Source organism: Barbus barbus (assembly GCF_936440315.1).
Source record: "Barbus barbus genome assembly, chromosome: 44".
In the NCBI taxonomy this organism is placed as follows: Eukaryota; Metazoa; Chordata; class Actinopteri; order Cypriniformes; family Cyprinidae; genus Barbus; species Barbus barbus.
The window spans coordinates 5,214,139-5,232,916 of NC_136722.1; the positions used below are offsets into that span (position 1 = coordinate 5,214,139).

At 35.4% G+C, this 18,778-nt stretch overlaps 1 protein-coding gene across 11 annotated transcripts in view; it reads left to right on the top strand.

Moving 5' to 3' along the window:
- The window catches only part of LOC306863655 (abl interactor 1-like), a 61,792-nt gene extending 43,265 nt beyond the window's left edge, over positions 1-18,527 (top strand). The window contains exons 4-11 of one of the 11 annotated variants that reach the window (XM_079407150.1): positions 5,213-5,337; positions 5,514-5,654; positions 9,177-9,277; positions 10,273-10,374; positions 12,270-12,464; positions 14,136-14,225; positions 15,923-16,114; positions 17,114-18,526. In XM_079407150.1, coding sequence (XP_079263276.1) covers positions 5,213-5,337; positions 5,514-5,654; positions 9,177-9,277; positions 10,273-10,374; positions 12,270-12,464; positions 14,136-14,225; positions 15,923-16,114; positions 17,114-17,289 — 1,122 coding nt within the window. In that variant the 3' untranslated portion in view covers positions 17,290-18,526. Of the gene's footprint in view, positions 1-5,212; positions 5,338-5,513; positions 5,655-9,176; positions 9,278-10,272; positions 10,375-12,269; positions 12,465-14,135; positions 14,226-15,922; positions 16,115-17,113 lie in introns of all 11 variants that reach the window. The other 10 variants (XM_079407153.1, XM_079407154.1, XM_079407156.1 and 7 more) reach the window with 10 other exon arrangements.
- Positions 18,528-18,778: the final 251 nt, after the last annotated feature.

Below are 18,778 nucleotides of genomic sequence, written 5' to 3' on the forward strand. Positions count from 1 at the left end.
AAAAAAACAATCCAGCAATGCAGTTCACATTCCAGCTCTTACAGCGCACTGACAGCATGCATCTGTGTTATCTGAGGTCCTGAAATGTAAAAACATCTGACCTAGTGACAGCATCACCCTCCATCTGTGGTTAATCTGGCAGGATTGTGAGTGTGAGAGGCGTTCACGAGGGATTAGGGCTGAAATGACGCCTGTGACCCAACAGCCAATCGATTATGATCGTTTATAAAATGAGCCTCACGTATAATCAATATTAGCGTATGTGCTGTTTACATTCACTGGGGTTAAAGCTAACTGCTGTTTGTTTATGTAGTTTCAGAAATTATTGGATTATTGCTACTGACAGTAAATCCCTATTAGTGTAAACATTTCAGTGACACAAACATGTCATTACATTCGAATGTGGACATTCAACCGAAACTGCCTTGCTTTCTGTTGTTGAAGCCCTAAGACTTGCAAGAGCGGCTTCCAAATCTTCATTACTTATCTTGCTGGATCTGTCTGCTGCTTTTGATACAGTCAACCATCAGATCCTCTTGTCAACCCTATTGAGAAAGGGCATCTCAGGAACCGCACTCCAGTGGTTTGAGTCTTACCTCTCTGATAGGTCCTTCAAAGTATCTTGGAGAGGTGAGGTATCCAAGTCGCAACATCTAGCTACTGGGGTGCCTCAGGGCTCAGTTCTTGGACCAATTCTCTTTTCTGTCTACATGGCATCACTAGGTTATGTCATTCAGAAACATGGCTTTTCATATCACTGCAATGCTTATGACACTCAACTCTACCTCTCATTCCATCCTGATGATCCGACGATAGCTGCTCGCATCTCAGCGTGTCTAACAGACATTTCTTGCTGGATGATGGACCATCACCTTCAACTCAACCTAGTTAAGACAGAACTGCTTGTAGTTTTAACTAACCCATCGCTTCATCACAATCTCACCTTCCAGTTAGGCTCATCTACCATAACTCGTTAAAAAACAGCTAGAAACCTTGGAGTTGTGATTGATTGATAAGCTGAATTTCTCAGACCACATTGCTAAAACTGCCCGGTCCTGCAGATTTGCATTATACAATATTAAGAAGATCAGGCCCTTTCTCTCAGAACATGCAACACAACTCCTTGTTCAGACTCTTGTTCTGTCCAGACTTGACTATTGCAATCCTCTCTTGGCAGGTCTTCCAGCCAATTCTATTAAACCTCTACAATTAATCCAAAATGCCGCTGCAAGATTAATCTTTAATGAGCCAAAAAGAACGCACGTCACGCCTCTGTTCATCAATTTGCACTGGCTACCAATAGCTGCTCGCATTAAATTCAAGGCATTAATGTTTGCCTACAGAACCACCACTGGCTCTGCACCCCTTTACCTAGATTCATTACTTCAGACTTATATGCCCTCTAGAAGCTTGCGTTCTTCAAGTGAACGACACATTATTGTACCATCCCAAAGACACACAAAAACACTTTCACAGACTTTTTCATTAACTGTTCCCATCTGGTGGAATGACCTGCCTAACTCGATCCGAGCAGCCGAATCCTTACCCATCTTCAAGAAACGGCTAAAAACTCATCTGTTCCATCTTTACTTGACCCTCTAACTCCAGCACTCTCTATTCTAATTTTATTTTATCTGTCTTTTTATAAAAAAATAATAAATAAATAATAATAATACACTTTCGTACTTTATTTACCCCTAAAGGGTGCATATCATTACATTTAAGATAAGTATTATTATGTTAAAAGTACAGATAGTGCCTAAATTTTATATATTAGTACCTTCTGAGAGTGTACACAGTGCGTTCTGCTGTCACGGAATATCCTGGCAGTGTTTTATTACACCTTTTTACTGTTGCATTGCTGTCGTTCAGTAAGAGAAGCCATAACCTTGAGTCACCTGACAGGGGGATTACAGCATCTTCAGCCAAATTTACTGCGTTTGCAAAAGATGAGATTTATTTTCAATGTCAGTTGACACTTAATCTAGTCAGCAGCTGCAAGAATGCAGAGGAGTTCTAGATGCTGTTTTCAAAAGGTTTTTTAACTAGTTTATTTTACTTCCTTCCCCTGTTCAGGATCAAATATTAGAATCCTTTTCTTTGCCTGCTCGTGTATCTGTTTCAGTGAACATTAAGCATTTTCGCTGTCAGAGTATGATAAATTAAGCCGCATTTCTGTCTGGCTGAGGGAGGATTTTACTCTCTACGGATTCCACTGAGATCTAAATGAACACCGCATGTATGTGTGCGTGTATGAAGTCGTGGAACTGATGTTGTGTAAGATTGTTCACCCAGAATCCAGTGTTGGCTGAAGGAAATGGTTTTAATGGTTACTCTGTTTAGTGCTTAATTAGACATTTGTCTGTTTAGGATCTCCTATATGTGTTGTGATATGTATGAATTAAATTTTAATGAAAATATATATGTCATGATGCAACATGTTGTGTGCGTTGTGATACGTAAATATGTATATTAAAAATAAAAAATAAATAAATGTCCTGATATCGAACCAAAGCTAGAAATGGTAAAATTGAATGCTCTATATTTTGAATCTATCTTTTAATTTATTTAATTTTAAGGTTTTTGTTTTTAGATTCATTTATTTTATAAAAGCAATAATGCACTTCAGGTCCTGTGATGATATGAATACAGTCTCAATTGAAGGAGTGCAGGTACGCGGTTGTGCCTATGTGTTTTGATATGTAAATATGATTTTTATATATATTAAGTTATGTCTTAATATATATCCAAGTCAAATTCCATGTTTATAACTGGGTTCAGGCTAACTGAATAACTACACTAACTGAATTGCTACACTATCGCTAACTAAATATATTTGTGTATATGATTATCCAACGTTTTATGTCTATGTTTGTATTAATGTTTGTTTTAGTGCTGTTTAATTAGTGCTAAATGTTTAATCGCGATTAATCACATCCAAAATACGTTTTTGTTTACAAAATATGTGTGTGTACTGTGTATATTTATTATGTATATAAATGCACACACATACAGTATGTTTTGAAAATATTTACATGTATTTACTTATAATACATATCATTTATATTATAAGTAAATATATTTAATATATAAATATATTTTTTCTTAAATATATACATGCATGTGTGTGTGTATTTAATAAATATGCACAGTACACACACATATATTATGTAAACAAACTTTTATTTTGGATGCGATTATCACAAGTAGCTAATCGTTTGACAGCACTAGTTTGCTTATTTAGTTTATTTGTATTATCTGGATTCTGTATTTGTTTATTATATGGTTTCTTTACTTAATTATAATTTGATTGATTTATTTGTTTGGGGCAGGTGCCTAACATCAGTTAGGCACCTGCCTTCAAGTGCTTATTGCTGAAACACTCTCTTGTTAACTCTGTTTTACACTATAGAGTTGCTATTTTCTGTCTACTTAAGTTATGAGCATCGTCCCGGTTATTTTTTCCCTCATTACTCATACGGGACAGTGCATTAATAATGGGACACTTTGCATGTGGTGCAGAACAGTCACTGTACACGGAGCCGCTGTTATGATAAGAGACCTTTGTCTCTGCGGTTTGTGGACTACGTTGTCTGCACAGAGAAGCTCGTATTCTTCTTGCCATGTATCTTGTATGCGGCAGACAAAAGCAAGTGCTTTTTGTAATTATTAATTTCCTGATAATAGCATAGATTGCACAAACACACTGCAGGTCAGACCCAAATAATACAGTCTAAAAAGACACCTGTGGGACGGAGAGATGAAATGAATGTCTGCTTCAGACCACTCAATCAAAGCAAGTGTGAAAACAGCCACATTGTCAGGAAAAGCATTTTAACGTCAGCGCTTTCAGCTCTAGTGAAGTGAAATGTAGTTTTAGAGATTTGAAGTGCTTTTGTCCTGCTTCAAGAGCTCTGAACTGAGACATGCCGGTTTTTGACATGCCTCTCTTTCTCTCCCTCTCTTTGTCTTTCTCTTTTGTTCTATAAATCACCCTCTTTTTTTCATCTGCCCACGCTAGTGGCTTAAAGCCAAGGTAAGTGTACTTGTCATATGACCCCTCCATTACTGATCAACTGATTCGATCTTCCCTTGTGATACATATTCATATTCCTGTATTCATCCCTCCCTCATAACCTCATCATGTGCAGTAGTTGTAGATCAATCCCATAGCAAAGTGATCTGTAATAGCTGTATTATTGAAAGATTATTACACATTTTAACACCAAATCAAGTACATATGCAACTGAAACACGCAGTTGCCTATGTAACTGAATTTTGGCTTGCCAGACAAATGTTGTTTTTCTTACATTTTTAATAATTCATATATTTTTATGCTTAATGTCTGGTTTTTGTATATATGATGAAGTGATAGACTGATATCGGCGAGGTTAATTGGAGCATTTTGAGATTGTCGAAGACTGTTAGTTGTCCCGTTGTGTTTGTTTCAATGTCTATAAAGTGTTATTTGATTATATATTTTTTGTCTTTATTTTAAATTGAGAAAACATTTTGTAAAATTAATTAAATTATCCTTTTTTCTATCATTAAAATATATAATAAATTTTTTGCCCACTAAATATTCAAAATATTTGCATTGACCAAACTCAAAACAGATTGACCTCTAGTTGTGTTTGTCATTTTCAGTCAATGGTCCTTATTCATGAAACATTAGCAGGATTTTATTTATTTAATTTTTTGCAAATTCATAAAGTGTTCAAAAATGTTTAGATTTATGAAAATGTGTACTGTCAAAAAGCCAGCTCTCAACCATGCTTAAACGGTGCATAAAACATCTGAACTTTGTTTGATTGATTTGGCAAAATGATGACACTGCATTTTAATAAAATAATAATAGAAATAGCAACACAATTAATTATTAACAATTTATTCATTTTTGTTTTTATTTCATTTTTTAGTTGTTCTTTTAAGTTTCAGTTACATAATAATAACAAACTTGATTTACTATCATGATTGATTGGAATTCTTCAGCATGTTTAACAATAAAGTTATACGAGAAGAGGTCAATTTTACAGGCAAATTATTCATACATTTACAAAAGTTTCATGAATGAGGCCCATTCTTTGCCGTAGCAATCTGAACCTTTGGTTGAAATGTATAGTTTTGTCTGGTAAAGCCCTCCTCTCATCTCCATTTCTTTAGTCGTATTTCTATAATCTGATGGTCAGGCTCTGTTCAAATGCTTAAACAGATGTTTTGCTTGTCCAATCAGCAACACGGCAACAATCAGTCAATCAGAGGAGGAACTCTCTCCAGGACCAATCCCCCAACACAGAAACCTCCCAGCCCACCCTTGGCAGGACGAGGCACTCTTGGGTAAGACGTGATTTCATCATGTACTTCATTGTGAGAAGAATGAAAAAGTTTCTGACCAGTTTGATGAATCGGAGAATAGTCTGACACTGACTACAGTTTTCAGTAGCAAAGCCACAAATCATGTATTATTTGAAGTTTGTAATATTTTTGCCTGTTTGTTTTAAATGCATATACAGGCGTAACACTCCTTATAAAACACTCGAGCCGGTGAAACCTCCAACAGTGCCCAACGATTACATGACAAGTCCAGCTCGCTTGGGCAGCCAACACAGTCCAGGACGCACTGCGTCTCTCAACCAGAGACCGAGAACCCACAGGTAACCTAATAATAAAATCGGAGTTTCTCCTTCGGACTGCTTTTTAATGAATATTGTTTACTATTATTATCATTATTATTATATTACAATAAGTTTGTTTATATATTTGTTTTTGTTTATTTAATTTGAAATGGTTTAGTACAGTTTAGTACCACTGTGTAGTATTATTATTATTATTTGAACTGTTATTGTATATTTTATTTGTTACAAAAATATTTATGTAATGTTGTAGTACATTTTTATTAATACTTTGTAGTTTATAGTTAATGATTATTATCATAAACATTATTTATTAGTCTTATTAACCAAATATAAATACAATAAAATAAACAAGCAAAATAAAAACGTTCAAATATTAGGGCTATTAGGGGAAGTCGTGGCCTAATTGTTAGATAGTCGGACTCGTAATCCAAAGGTTGCGGGTTCGAGTCTCGGGCCGGCAGGGATTGTAGGTGGGGGGAGTGAATGTCAAGCGCTCTCTCCACCCTCAATACCACGACTGAGGTGCCCTTGAACACGGCACCGAACCCCCAACTGCTCCCCGGGCGCCGCAGCATAAATGTGTGTGTTCACTGCTGTGTGTGTGTGTGTGTGTGTGTGTGTTCACTGCTGTGTGTGTGTGTGTGTGTGTGTGTGTGTGTGTGTTCACTGCTGTGTGTGTGTGTGTGTGTGTGTGTGTGTTCACTGCTGTGTGTGTGCACGTTGGATGGGTTAAATGCAGAGCACGAATTCCGAGTATGGGTCACCATACTTGGCAGTATGTCACTTCACTTAATAATAATAAAATAATATAATTTGTTTAATTTGAGTAATTTTGTATGCATTATTTTCCATTGTGTCCACATACATGAAACACTGCGTATGTTAAATGTGCACTGGCTTTACTAATGAATCAGATGTCCTATTTTCTCTCTTAATTTGGTCTTTTTCCACTTCTTTTCTCCCACACTTTTCCATCAGCCTCCACAGTTTTGTTTCTGAATGTCACAACATATTTGACTTCCTCTGTTCTTCATGGTGTCTAAATGACAGACCTGATCCGGGGGCTTCTGAATGTTCCCAGTGTGCAGTCTGTACTGTTCACACACATACGTCTAACATCTGTAAATAATGTCATCGCGCCAACCCACACCTCAACCGCACACCAGACCAGAGGGAATAACTCCTCATTCAGCCCTACTAAACACTATCAGCACTGCAGTGCTACATGCGGAAAATGACTGGATGAATTGGCCTCATTAGTTAATGCTGACTATGATGCCATAAATAATAATACACAACTTTTAATTTGAGTAAATAGCACCACACGCCAGCTCTTGTGAGAGTGGCCTGCTGTATCCATCAAACGGCTAGTCTTAAAGGGGAAATGAGATTGGCATCCCTTTGTCAAACACAAGTAGAAATTGAAGAATTCGCAGAGCCCCAAGTTTTTTAAATAAATAAAATGAGCAGTGGAAAGGTAAAAGATGTTTTTTTTTAATAGTTTAACTTTTAACATTAACTGTTTACACATAAAAACAATATAAAAGTTGGGCAGTTGAATGGAAAAATGTTTGACTTTAAACTTCCTACACATCAAAGAATCCTGAAAAATGGAAATGTTAAGATTATCATAAAAATATTTTATTATTTATTATCAATGCGGTCAACATTGATAATCATAAGAATTGTTTCTTGAGCAGCAAACTAGCGTATTAGAATGATTTCTGAAAGATCACGTGACACTGAAGCCTGAGTAAGTCATACTGGTTTTAAAATATTAAAATAGAAAAGTTATTTTAAATTGTAATATTTCACAATATTTTTATTTTACTGTATTTTTCAACAAATAAATGCAGGCTAGTAGTAGTAAGCATCAAAATATTTATAAAAAAAATAATAATAAACAACACCTTGACAACCTCAGTTTGTAGTTTTATGAAAAACAGTGACATAATGTCTTCTAATATATAGTTTTGTTGGCACCTTATAAAAGCTGTTCTTGAGTACGGACATGTAGCTGACAGTCTTTATCAGCCGCATCAGTTCTAGCAGCTTCAGCGATTTGTGTATGCGCTTCTTATGTGTAATTAAGATTTAGTATGATTCCATGTCTGCACCTGAGCCATTATCTGCTTTCCAGAAGCGTTCGCTGCTGCTTATTCAGCTCTTTTTGTGCTGTCTTCATCTGAACCGACTTGAGCTCTTTGGGTGCCCGATGCATTATGGGTTACGACGGTGTCAATTAACCATTTTTGTTTCTCTAAGATTCAATTTATAGATGGACCTAGTGGTCTGGTTAGTAGTGATTACAGTAGATAATTTGTCTATATTGTGTAGATTTTCACCACATAAGCCCCTCCACATATATTGGCCATGCTGCAAGGTTCAGTTCCCTCCCTCTTTTGAAGCATTTGGTTCCCCATACAGCTCATAACTAAATGTAACAGGCTGTGTGACTAAATGAGAAATGAAAATCCTGATTATCAATACACTTCAAATTAGTGAGTGTCGTGTAGAATCTCATAGCATTAGACAGATGTATTGCCCATTTTAAATTACCCTATTTTAATAACATCTTTGGTTTTGGCTTTTGGCCTAGTAGTGTGTCCAACATTTTAGCCATGGATACTAAATAAATAAAATTTAATGTAATATAATATAAAAAATCTAATTAAATGAAATGGAAAAACAATAAATTATTATTATATAAAAAAAAAGAAAGTTACCAGTGTTTCAGGCAAGCCACAAAACTGCTAGTTTTGAAAATATGTAGTTTTGCACATCTCTAGTTAAAATGGGATCATTCTTGCGATCCCAGAGTTCATACAATGAAACGAGAAAGACTCAGTGCTGCAATAATGAGATCTATTGCAGCGTGGGACTCCCTGCTGCTCTGGTTTCTGTGGAACTGTGGAGCTGCATGGACACACAGCAGATGCAGAGGATCAGGGCTGATTTCTAAAGCTGTGCCCATGTGGGGGTGTAACACTGATGCAATGATGCTCATAGCGCCATAGTGTTAAATAATCCATCAATTGATCTGTGTTGAACATATGCATAACCACGTATGGATATTGTACCATGTGTCTAAAAGGCAAGTGTATATCTAGGTCACTACCATGTAAGCCTGTGATATTCAGAACGGAAAAAAATAGCTTAGTACTTACTGACTACTACACTAAATACTATGTACTGCTTGCTGTTTTGGGTAAAACGGTATAAATAATGATAAATGTTTCAGACAGTAGTATGCTTTATCATGATCTCATTGTGGCATCAAGCAATATTGACATTTGTAGCACTGCACTGTTAATTGAAATAAAACCGAAATCGCCATAATGGCTTCGTGCAATTGTCAAAACACAAAAGCTGCGATTTAATAAAAGGAATAATTTTAGTATTTAAATTTCATATTGGCATACAGTATTCTCTGTTTTGAGTAAACGTAGTAGATCAGCTGAGTTTTCCATGTGTGGAAAATCTGCATACTTCATAAATAGTATGATATGTATGTTAAAAACTTCCTGTCTTTCTCTGTAGTGGCAGCAGCGGGGGCAGTGGCAGTCGAGAGAACAGTGGCGGCAGCAGCATCGGCATTCCCATTGCCGTACCGACTCCCTCCATTCCCAACTCAGTCCCAGGTGAGCCCACATATACAGTGCAAAAACACACTATCTAAAGCACAATGTCCTACAGGTTAGGGACAACTTGAGAATTAGACGTACTCTCCACATGTGGGTATTTAACGCTGCAGTATATCCTGTTCTCCGGAGTGAGAAATGGAGCAGGATTAGCTGTTCACTGTATGCCTACAGGTTTCGTGGCCTGATTTTTCCAGCTAAAGGTTTGTTAAAGTAGGCCACTGCACAAGGACAGGTAGAAATAGAGAGGAAGTGTGAAACTCTAAAGGGTGGTCTTCCTGCAGAGAACAGGAAAAAAGAATGAAGTTTAGGAAGAAAAGAGGTCACTGTCCTGCTCTCCTCTGAGATACCTGCTGGAGCCAAGAGGAACAGAACCCCCCCACCCCTACATCTCTCCTGAAATCATTCAGTCGCTATAGCAACACTGCATCAGCACCACTGATTTCCTTTTCCTGGATTAATGTTATTTAGTGTTGACAGGACCTTTGAATGCAGCGTCTCTGTCCTTGTACCCCTTTTATGTCTGTTTGTGTATTTGTGTAATAAAACATACGACTTTTCTCTAGGGTTTTTTTTTTTTTTCATATTTTGAAGGGTTTTTTTCATTGTATATGTATATGTGTGTATATGTATGTGTGTGTACATGTGTATATATATATATATATATATATATGTGTGTGTGTGTATATGTATGTGTTTGTATATGTATATGTGTGTGTGTGTGTATATATGTGTGTGTATATGTATATATGTGTGTGTGTGTGTATGTATATATATATGTATATATATATATATATATATATATATATATATATATTCCCTTATAGAATGTTTCCAGTTAGTCCCCTACCAGGTTACAGAATGGTTAGGATGCAGCCTTAGACATCAGGGAACCTTAATGGGTTTTGGAACAAGACTGAAATGTCTGTGTGATATCAATTAATGAATCGTCCTCAAGATGTATTTTCTCTTATATGCCGGTTCTGACCCCACAGTCACCCCCTCATGGGCTGCTCCCCCTGGAGCTCCTCCCCCAGCCCCTCCTCCTCCACCCCCCTTCCTTGGCCAGGGCCCACCAATGCCAGCCGCTGCTATAGGTGAGCCCCACCCCCAATCCCGTCGGCACCTGTGCAAAGTCCGTCCCGGACGACACCAGCGTTCCTATCCCACCGTCCAACTGTCTGTCTGTGGGGCTTCAGCATGGGTCACAGAATTAAGATCTGGGGATGGTGGTGGTGATTGTTATTTTTTTGGGTGGTGGGTTTGTGCTGCTTCAGTTTAATTGAATGCACTGTGGAGAAGTCTCTGAACTGCCTGAACTATTTCCCATAGTTCATAAAAAGAGTATTGGTGGTGTTTGAAAACAGCAAAAATCCTGTAGACTTCAGATCTGCTCACTCTAAGAACAATAGTTATACCGACAAGTTTTAATAATCACTCTAGTTCTATAAGAATAAAGACGTCCACCCCATAACTATAATGACAATGATACAGCAAGACTATGTCACTGGTATCACTTTCAGAACTTTCAGCTTATGAACATTAAAAAGCCAATGAGAATCCAACTTTATAGATCTTGAGCATTTAAAGCAGTAGACGACAAAACTGCTGGATCCAAAACCTTAGCATGAGCTGATTTGGGTGCTAATATAGTTAAAGTCATCTTTATAGCTATTTTTCTTGGTGTAAATGGCCCTTTAACTAAGTCACATTTATTTTTGTACTTTTGTTGGTGAAATTCTTCAGGCAAAATATAGTCATCTTGATCAGAATCCAAGCAATTGGGAGTTTCGTTTGAGGTTAAAAATCCACACAGATTTTGCATTGGATTCAAGTTTTTTTTAAAATTTGAACATGTAAATTCATTAATTACCATAGAAGCTGCATTTACTAATGTGAGCCTTTTTTTGCTATGGAATAAAAATTCAAAGTGAAATAATTTCAACTTTTTATGTCGCAATTCAGACTTTTTTCTGTCGCAATAGCGAGTTATAAAGTCCAATTCTGAACTATTTTCATACAATTGCGACTTTATATAATTCTGACTTTATTTCTCAGAATTGCGAGTTTATTCTAACTTTATAACACGGAATTGCGACTTTATATCCAGTTCTGACTTTATATCTTCGCAGTTGCAAGTTCATGTCTTTTGCAATTCTGAGAAAAAAGTCACAATTGTGAGTTTATATGAATTCTGAGGGAAGAAAAAGTTGAGATTACAATAATTTTTATTTTATTAAATTATTTTAATTTTTACTTGTATTCAGTGGTGGAAACAAGCTCCTATAGGTAAAACTTCTTACTTTGGAAATGGTGCTTTATGCATTGCTACACTATTGACAATAGACTACCGAAACATTCCGTGAAATTTTGCATGCAATGTGACTACTACTCGACATGGAGAAAATCAAATTGCATCTGGAATCCAACATATCATAGAAACTTGAGGTTGGGCTCTTTTGAATAATGCAGAATATCTTAGAAACTGCATAGCAACACCTTAGCAACCACCTTTTAAAAATCTTGCTTTGTGTTGGTGAGTCAGAGACTTCTTCACTACAGGTTCTTTTGAAAGAGCCACTGTTTTCCTTTTGCTTTGCATCTTCCCAATGTTATGATGTGATGATACAGTATTAATCAATATCCTATCCCATAATTCTGTTCATTAGAACAGGAGGTTTCACTGGCTCCATCAGGACACATCTGGAATGAGGTGTTTGTGTTGTGTTTATATCATATGTCACAGTGATGTTAGTCCAAAGTGTTTGTTTTTTTGCTTGGTTCCGGCCATCACTATCAGGGAGACCGTGTCTCTCTAGGGCTTCCCAGTTATATGACCTGGAAATGTGCTTGACATGTTTTGTTAGATTCACCCGTAGCTCACCTATTAGTAAAACTATTAAATTATGGGAAGCTTTCCTTGCTTGTATGTTTGTCATTCACTCTTCTGGATTTTCTCTTGTCTTTGTACCTTCTTCTCTGGTGCTAACAGCTGTGGCTGCTGGGCCAGGTCTTGGGCCCATCCCCATGTCGCAGTTCGGCACGATATCTCGGCAGATCTCCCGACACAACTCCACCACCTCCTCCGTCTCCATGGTTTCTGCCACGGGTACATACCGCCGAGCGCCGTCCGTCTCTTCCCAGTTCTCCCTGCAGCAGCCGCACGTTAACGGGGGCACAAACGCAAGTAAGAGACGGAGAACGACGCATGAATATACAGACACGTACAAACTCACAGCCAATTTAATCACATCTGGAGTTCCTTTGCGACAGTTTCATTCCTTTAAATTCAGCCCTATCTTGGTGAAAGCCATATCTAAGCGTCATAATACCTGGGTATTTTTAAGTGCATCCTGTCTGCGATGAAGGGAACAGCCTGTCTCTTCCCACAGGTGTGCGGCCGTACACGCTAATGTCATTAAGACCACAAAAGCCTCAGATTTATGAGTAGTGAGGGCACCGGGCCGGTGGCCACCTGCTTATGAATGGAGATTCATTGTCATTTACGCATTAAATCTGAGATTTTAAATCTCACTGTCAGATGCCCAGAAACAATGGAGTGAATGAGCGTCATATCGGCATCAGACGTGAACTGAAACACATTCATGGAAAAAGATCCTATTGATTTGAACAAACTGGCCATGTGATCTTTCACACATCTAATTCAAATCATCTGTCACACCTTGGAATGTAAAAAAAGAAAAAAAATTTCAGTCAGTAGAATCTTTATTTTTTTATTTTTTTTCTTGTTTTTTTTCAGCAAGGATCAAAAGAAATAAAAAATGACAGTAAATATTTATAATAATATTTTTGTGGAAACTAAAGCATTTTTTTCAAGATACTAAATATATCAAGAACTTCTTGAGCAGCAAATCAACATATTAGAATGATTTCTGAAGGATCACGTGACTGAAGACTGGAGTAATGATGCTGGAAATTCAGCTTTGCCATCACAGAAATAAATTACATTTAAATTAAATGTATTATTATTTGAAATAAAAAGAAAATACTTAAGGTATTTTTGCCTTTTTCACTGTAAAGGCCTTTCACATTTATGTATTTAAATTATTAAAATTATATATTTTTTCTCAAAACTGGACATTTTAGTTGAGTTGTTTTAAATTTAATTTGAAATGTTTTAAATTGGAGCAGTCAAACCTGAAATCAACATGGAAATGAATACAATCTTTAATGGGAATTTCTATAATAAATGTCTAGTTATGCAAAATTGAAAATATAATGCTTAACTACAATATTTCATCAGCCAGGGCTATTATAGTTAAAACTAAAACATTTACAAACCAAAAAAAAAAAAGTTAAATAATAATAATAATTTAAAAAACCTTGAAATAAAATAAATGTTAACTGAAATGAAATAAAATATAAACAACTTGCAATTATTTCAGCGAGTTCCCAAGGCAACATTTGATGTACTACAATAACTAAAACTGAAATTAAAAATATCAAAAACTATATTGACACAAAAAAATGTATCTAAAATTAACATAAAATCAGAAAATAAAATATAAATCTAAAAAAAAACCTATAATAGTATTTCAGTGATTCTAAAACACTGTCACTAGAAATTACTCGTCGTGATATAATAGTTATCTCTGTAAAATAATTTAAAATCTTTTCCAGTCCGTTGCAAAGAACTAGAAGTGTTGTTGAAACGAACTGGTCAGAAGTTATGGGAACTCTGCTGTTATTTGAGATCATTTTCAGTCTTTCTATATCTGTAAGATTCCTACTTCTATGAGATTACAATTCCTTTCTCGTGTGGGACTGATGTTTGTTTGTATCTCTCTTCCTGCTTGTACCTCTTTCCTCTCTGTGTTTGCGGTGTGCTTGTGTTCAGTGTCTATGGCCCCCCCTCCTCCTCCACCCATGCCTCAGCTCACCCCACAGATCCCGCTCACAGGTTTTGTGGCCAGAGTACAGGAAAACAGTAAGTCTGACGGCCACCTTTCCCCAGCGCATGTGGATGTGTTCGAGTTTTGCTGCATGCTGCCCTCGTCTGCATTTCCATCCGTCCGTTTGTGCTGTAGTAGATATCGTTCATTCTGCAGGTCAAAGAGGGCACGCGTATTGCCATTGTTCAAGCCTTTCCTAACGACTAAAGCCTGCAATAAAGTGTGTCACATTTACATAAGTGTGTATTGCTTTATGTAACCTAAAAGAGGCTTAATAGATTTCTTGAAAGGCACTCATTGTTTTATTTTATGTTCTACATTCTGGATTACATTGGGATTTAATCTTGGACTTATTCAATGGCAATAAAGCGTGTCTCGTTTATAGACTTCCCCTGTATGTGATATTATACACTCTTCTATTCAGTCATTGGGCTACATTTGTGTATGGCTTTATACCCAGCAAGCTTTAGGTAGGGCTAAACCACACTGATGCATCATGGGAAGAATTGAAACGGTTAACGGGCCCAGCTGACACTCATGTATTTAATACAAGGTCGCATGAACAACTTGTCAAGTTGCAACAGAAATGCTCTGCGAGTGTACTTTATTTCTCAGAAAGATGGATCGATTTAAGAAGTTGTCCAAACAAAAGCATAAAGTGGTTTTTGCTGCCCTCTCGTGATGCGTTCTGGTTGTTGTTGAGGATGTCTCACAAAGCCAGACCTTTGACTGAAGTTTGTCTGATCAACTTATTCTTAGACAGGAAGTGATTAGTTTGATCAAGTACAGTTCATTTAGGTTTTATGTGCTCCCAGTATATATTTTAAAATATAATTATACATTTGTTTTGTGAGAAAAGCTTAGGTGTCATTATAATAATAATAATCATATTTTAAAAAAGAATTACATATAAACAATTGGTGTAATCATTTAATAATTATACATAATTGTTAATTATTTTATTATAGTAATCATTATTTTTTATCATGTCACTGTACTCAGGCCACAGCAAATTAATTAAATGTTATAAAAAAAATTAACCTACTGTTAACATTGTATAAACCTCAATAAAATAAAATATAGTATATTAATAATACTAAAATAACTTTCTTTATAATTAGGTAAAATTTTTATATGTGCAGTTTTCATTTAAATTAAATTTTAATTTTTGTAGTTTTATGTTTTTTTGTAAGATTTATTTGTTTGTTTTTATTTAGTTTAACTAGAATTGAACTTCTAATTAATTCTTTTTTCATCTAATTGTTCTATTTTATTTCAGCGTTTTAGTTAACAAGAATGTTTTTTAATACTCTGCCGTCAGTAGAACAAATGATTTCCCATCAGACTTTAGAAAGCAATATAAAATGGAAATATGAACATTTAGAAAGTTTAAATGAAGTTTTAAAAAGTTAAAAATATTGTCAAAAAGTTGTCATTTTAACTAATCTATCTCTAATTATTTTTCTTCGGCCCTGCAAGCACCCTTTTCTAGTTTGTGTAGAATGTGTACGGTGTAATATGTCGTATAATGAGGAATAATTTCATAGTTTTGTATAGTTCTGCTGTTCTCCAGCAGACGTGAGTGTTTCTTGATCACGCATGTCTACTAACCAGTCTGCATGAGCATGTGTGCACGGTGAGCAGCTGGATGGCATGCCCAGCACTGCTCTCCATCCTGGAGCGGGTGGTTTTATTGTGTCTGAGGCTGACTGTGGTGTTTGCTGGATGTTAGTTGCAGATACCCCGACTCCTCCCCCTCCTCCTCCCCCTGATGACATGTCCATGTTTGACGAGGCTCCGGCTCCGCCGCCGCCTCCACCTCCGCCAGTCGACTATGAAGATGAAGAGGCAGCTGTAGTGCACTACAGTGACCCCTATGCAGATGGAGACCCAAACTGGGCCCCCAAGTCCTACATCGAGAAAGGTGAGTTTTTAACATCAACACTGAATACTAAGTTTTATTTCTTTTACAGAAATTGTATTTTATTTTATTGACAGGTAATTTATATAATTTTTATTTATTTATTATTGGTGTTCTTGCTATATTTAACATTGTTTATATATTTATTTTATTTATAAACATTTATTCTTAAATGACATTTATTTTACACATGCAATTAAAATGTTATTATTAACATGTAACTTTGTTTTTATTTATTAGCATTATTTGTTTTTTAAATACCTTTTACACACGTGTATACATAACATCTTATTTATTAGCATAACTATTTATATTTTAGCTTTATTGATGTTGTTATGTTTTAAAATTTGTATATTTGACATTTTATTTATTAATATGTAACTTTATATTTTTAAAGATATGTATTATTTACATAATAATAATTATTATTATTATATTAAAGACATTTAGTTTATGAACATTTATTTAGAAACATCTATGTATATTTATTGAAATAATTACCATACTATTTATATTATATAAAATGTATCATTATTATTATTATTATTTTTTATGTATAGCATCATTTGTAATTATTTGATTATTTATTGTATTATCATTATTTGCATTTTTTATAAGTTTTTAATATGTAACTTCCTATATTTAATGAAATTATTAATAGTGATATGTATACCAGTTATGATGATGATAATAATTATTAATGACATTTTATATCATATAAATTATATGGTAATTAATGTTTATTATGATTATTATATAATATAATTTTAATGATTTATGGTTTATATATTTTAGTAGTAGTAACATGTAACTTCTTATACAGTAATTAAATTGATACGTATATCAATAATAATAATAATATCAATGAAGTTACATGCTATTAAATAAAATGGCATAATAATAATAATAAAAAGCGCTTTATTGTCTTTTATCATATTGTCGAAGTCTGAAGTGGCGTATTGTTTAATAACTGATATTTCCCATGACTTCCCATCTTTGCAGTGGTTGCCATCTACGACTACATCAAGGATAAGGACGATGAACTGAGCTTCATGGAAGGAGCCATTATCTACATCATCAAGAAGAATGACGACGGCTGGTTTGAAGGCGTTTCCAGCGGTGTCACTGGTCTGTTTCCCGGAAACTACGTGGAGTCCATCATGCACTACGCCGACTGAAGGGAGCGGACCTCAGATCAACCCCAAACAATCAGATCTTGACCACAGTATAGACCGTGCTCAAGCACACGGCTCAATGTTTGTTCCTCACAAATGGCGAATCATGAAAATGGATGAACTTTACTTTGTGGTGATGGGTGGATGTGGGCAAATGGGATGACCAACTATTCAGAGGAAGTCCGTGTACATAAAATGAAAGTTATCCTGTGTGTAGTGAATGTCAATCACAGTATCTTCAGCAGTCAATACAACATGTGAACATGTAAAGTAGATGATTGTCTCCGCTTTTGACATTTTCAACTAAAAGCCGACCGTTTATTTGATTTCCTTTACCGCTTCTCTCCATTCGCTTTTGTTTGGACATTTTGAATGAAAAAAAAATCACTCATCTTATGAACTAATTCATTTTAGGGTTTTATTGTAAAGTACCACGTCATTGCCCCAAAGTGTATCAAAATCTTAACGTAAAGCATGCATACAAAATTGAAATGTATTGTAACCTAAACGTTAAAATTCATTCTGCTTTCATCTTTGTATTATTTACAGTACACTTTTTTTTTTTTTAATTATAGGCATTTGTAGACTAATATGTATGGTCTATTTTTTTTTATTATTATTGGGGGGGGGGGGGGGGGGGGGGGTAATAAATGCAAAGCACAGAACTTTTTTTTTTTTTCGAAGACTCAAATTCTCTCCCTCCATTTTAATATTTTTTTAGTTAATGCCACACTGACTAAAGTATTTTCTACAATGAATAAAAACATTAATTCTGTGTGGATAGCTTTAATATTTAGTCTGTAAAGTATCTAAAGGTCTCTAATCAGTACAAATCACAATTCTTCCAATGCTGGACTTTTTTCTTGCCATATTTTACAGTACCGATACTGTGGTTGGTGCATTGAACAATGAACTGAGTATCAGAATGGCAATCTTGAGATCTGAACTAGTTACTCAACTCAGGTCTGGCATTAATTCCTCTTTTAATTTTTCATCTATTTCCATTCTTTGAGCTGTTTTAGAAGTCGTACTGTCTGACAGATTTCATTAATCTACAGCTGACCGTTGTCAGTCATTTCAGGTTTTCTAAAGCCTTGAGACTTTTTTTTCATACTGAAACATTTAAAGTGTTCCAGCTGAATTCCATCTGTGCTGAAGCTCGTCTCAGCCCAGAATTTGTATTTATAGTATGTTAATTGAAATTTAATTGTACAGTCTTTTATAATAAATCATTCTATGTAAAATGTGTGTTAATTTACTTTTTCGGCCATGTTACTTTTTTTTATTATTATTAATGTAGAGCCACAATTTACACCTAATATACATTATGACTTTTCTTAAATTTGGTTAATTGTATTTGCGACCAAAAAATAAAATTTTCCTTAAGATTTATGAAATTTACGGTCATGAGTCTTAAACATTGACACCGATATGTAACATTTTGTAATGTTCCTTTTCCCAAGATGGGAAAATAAGAGTCAAACAGGAGGTT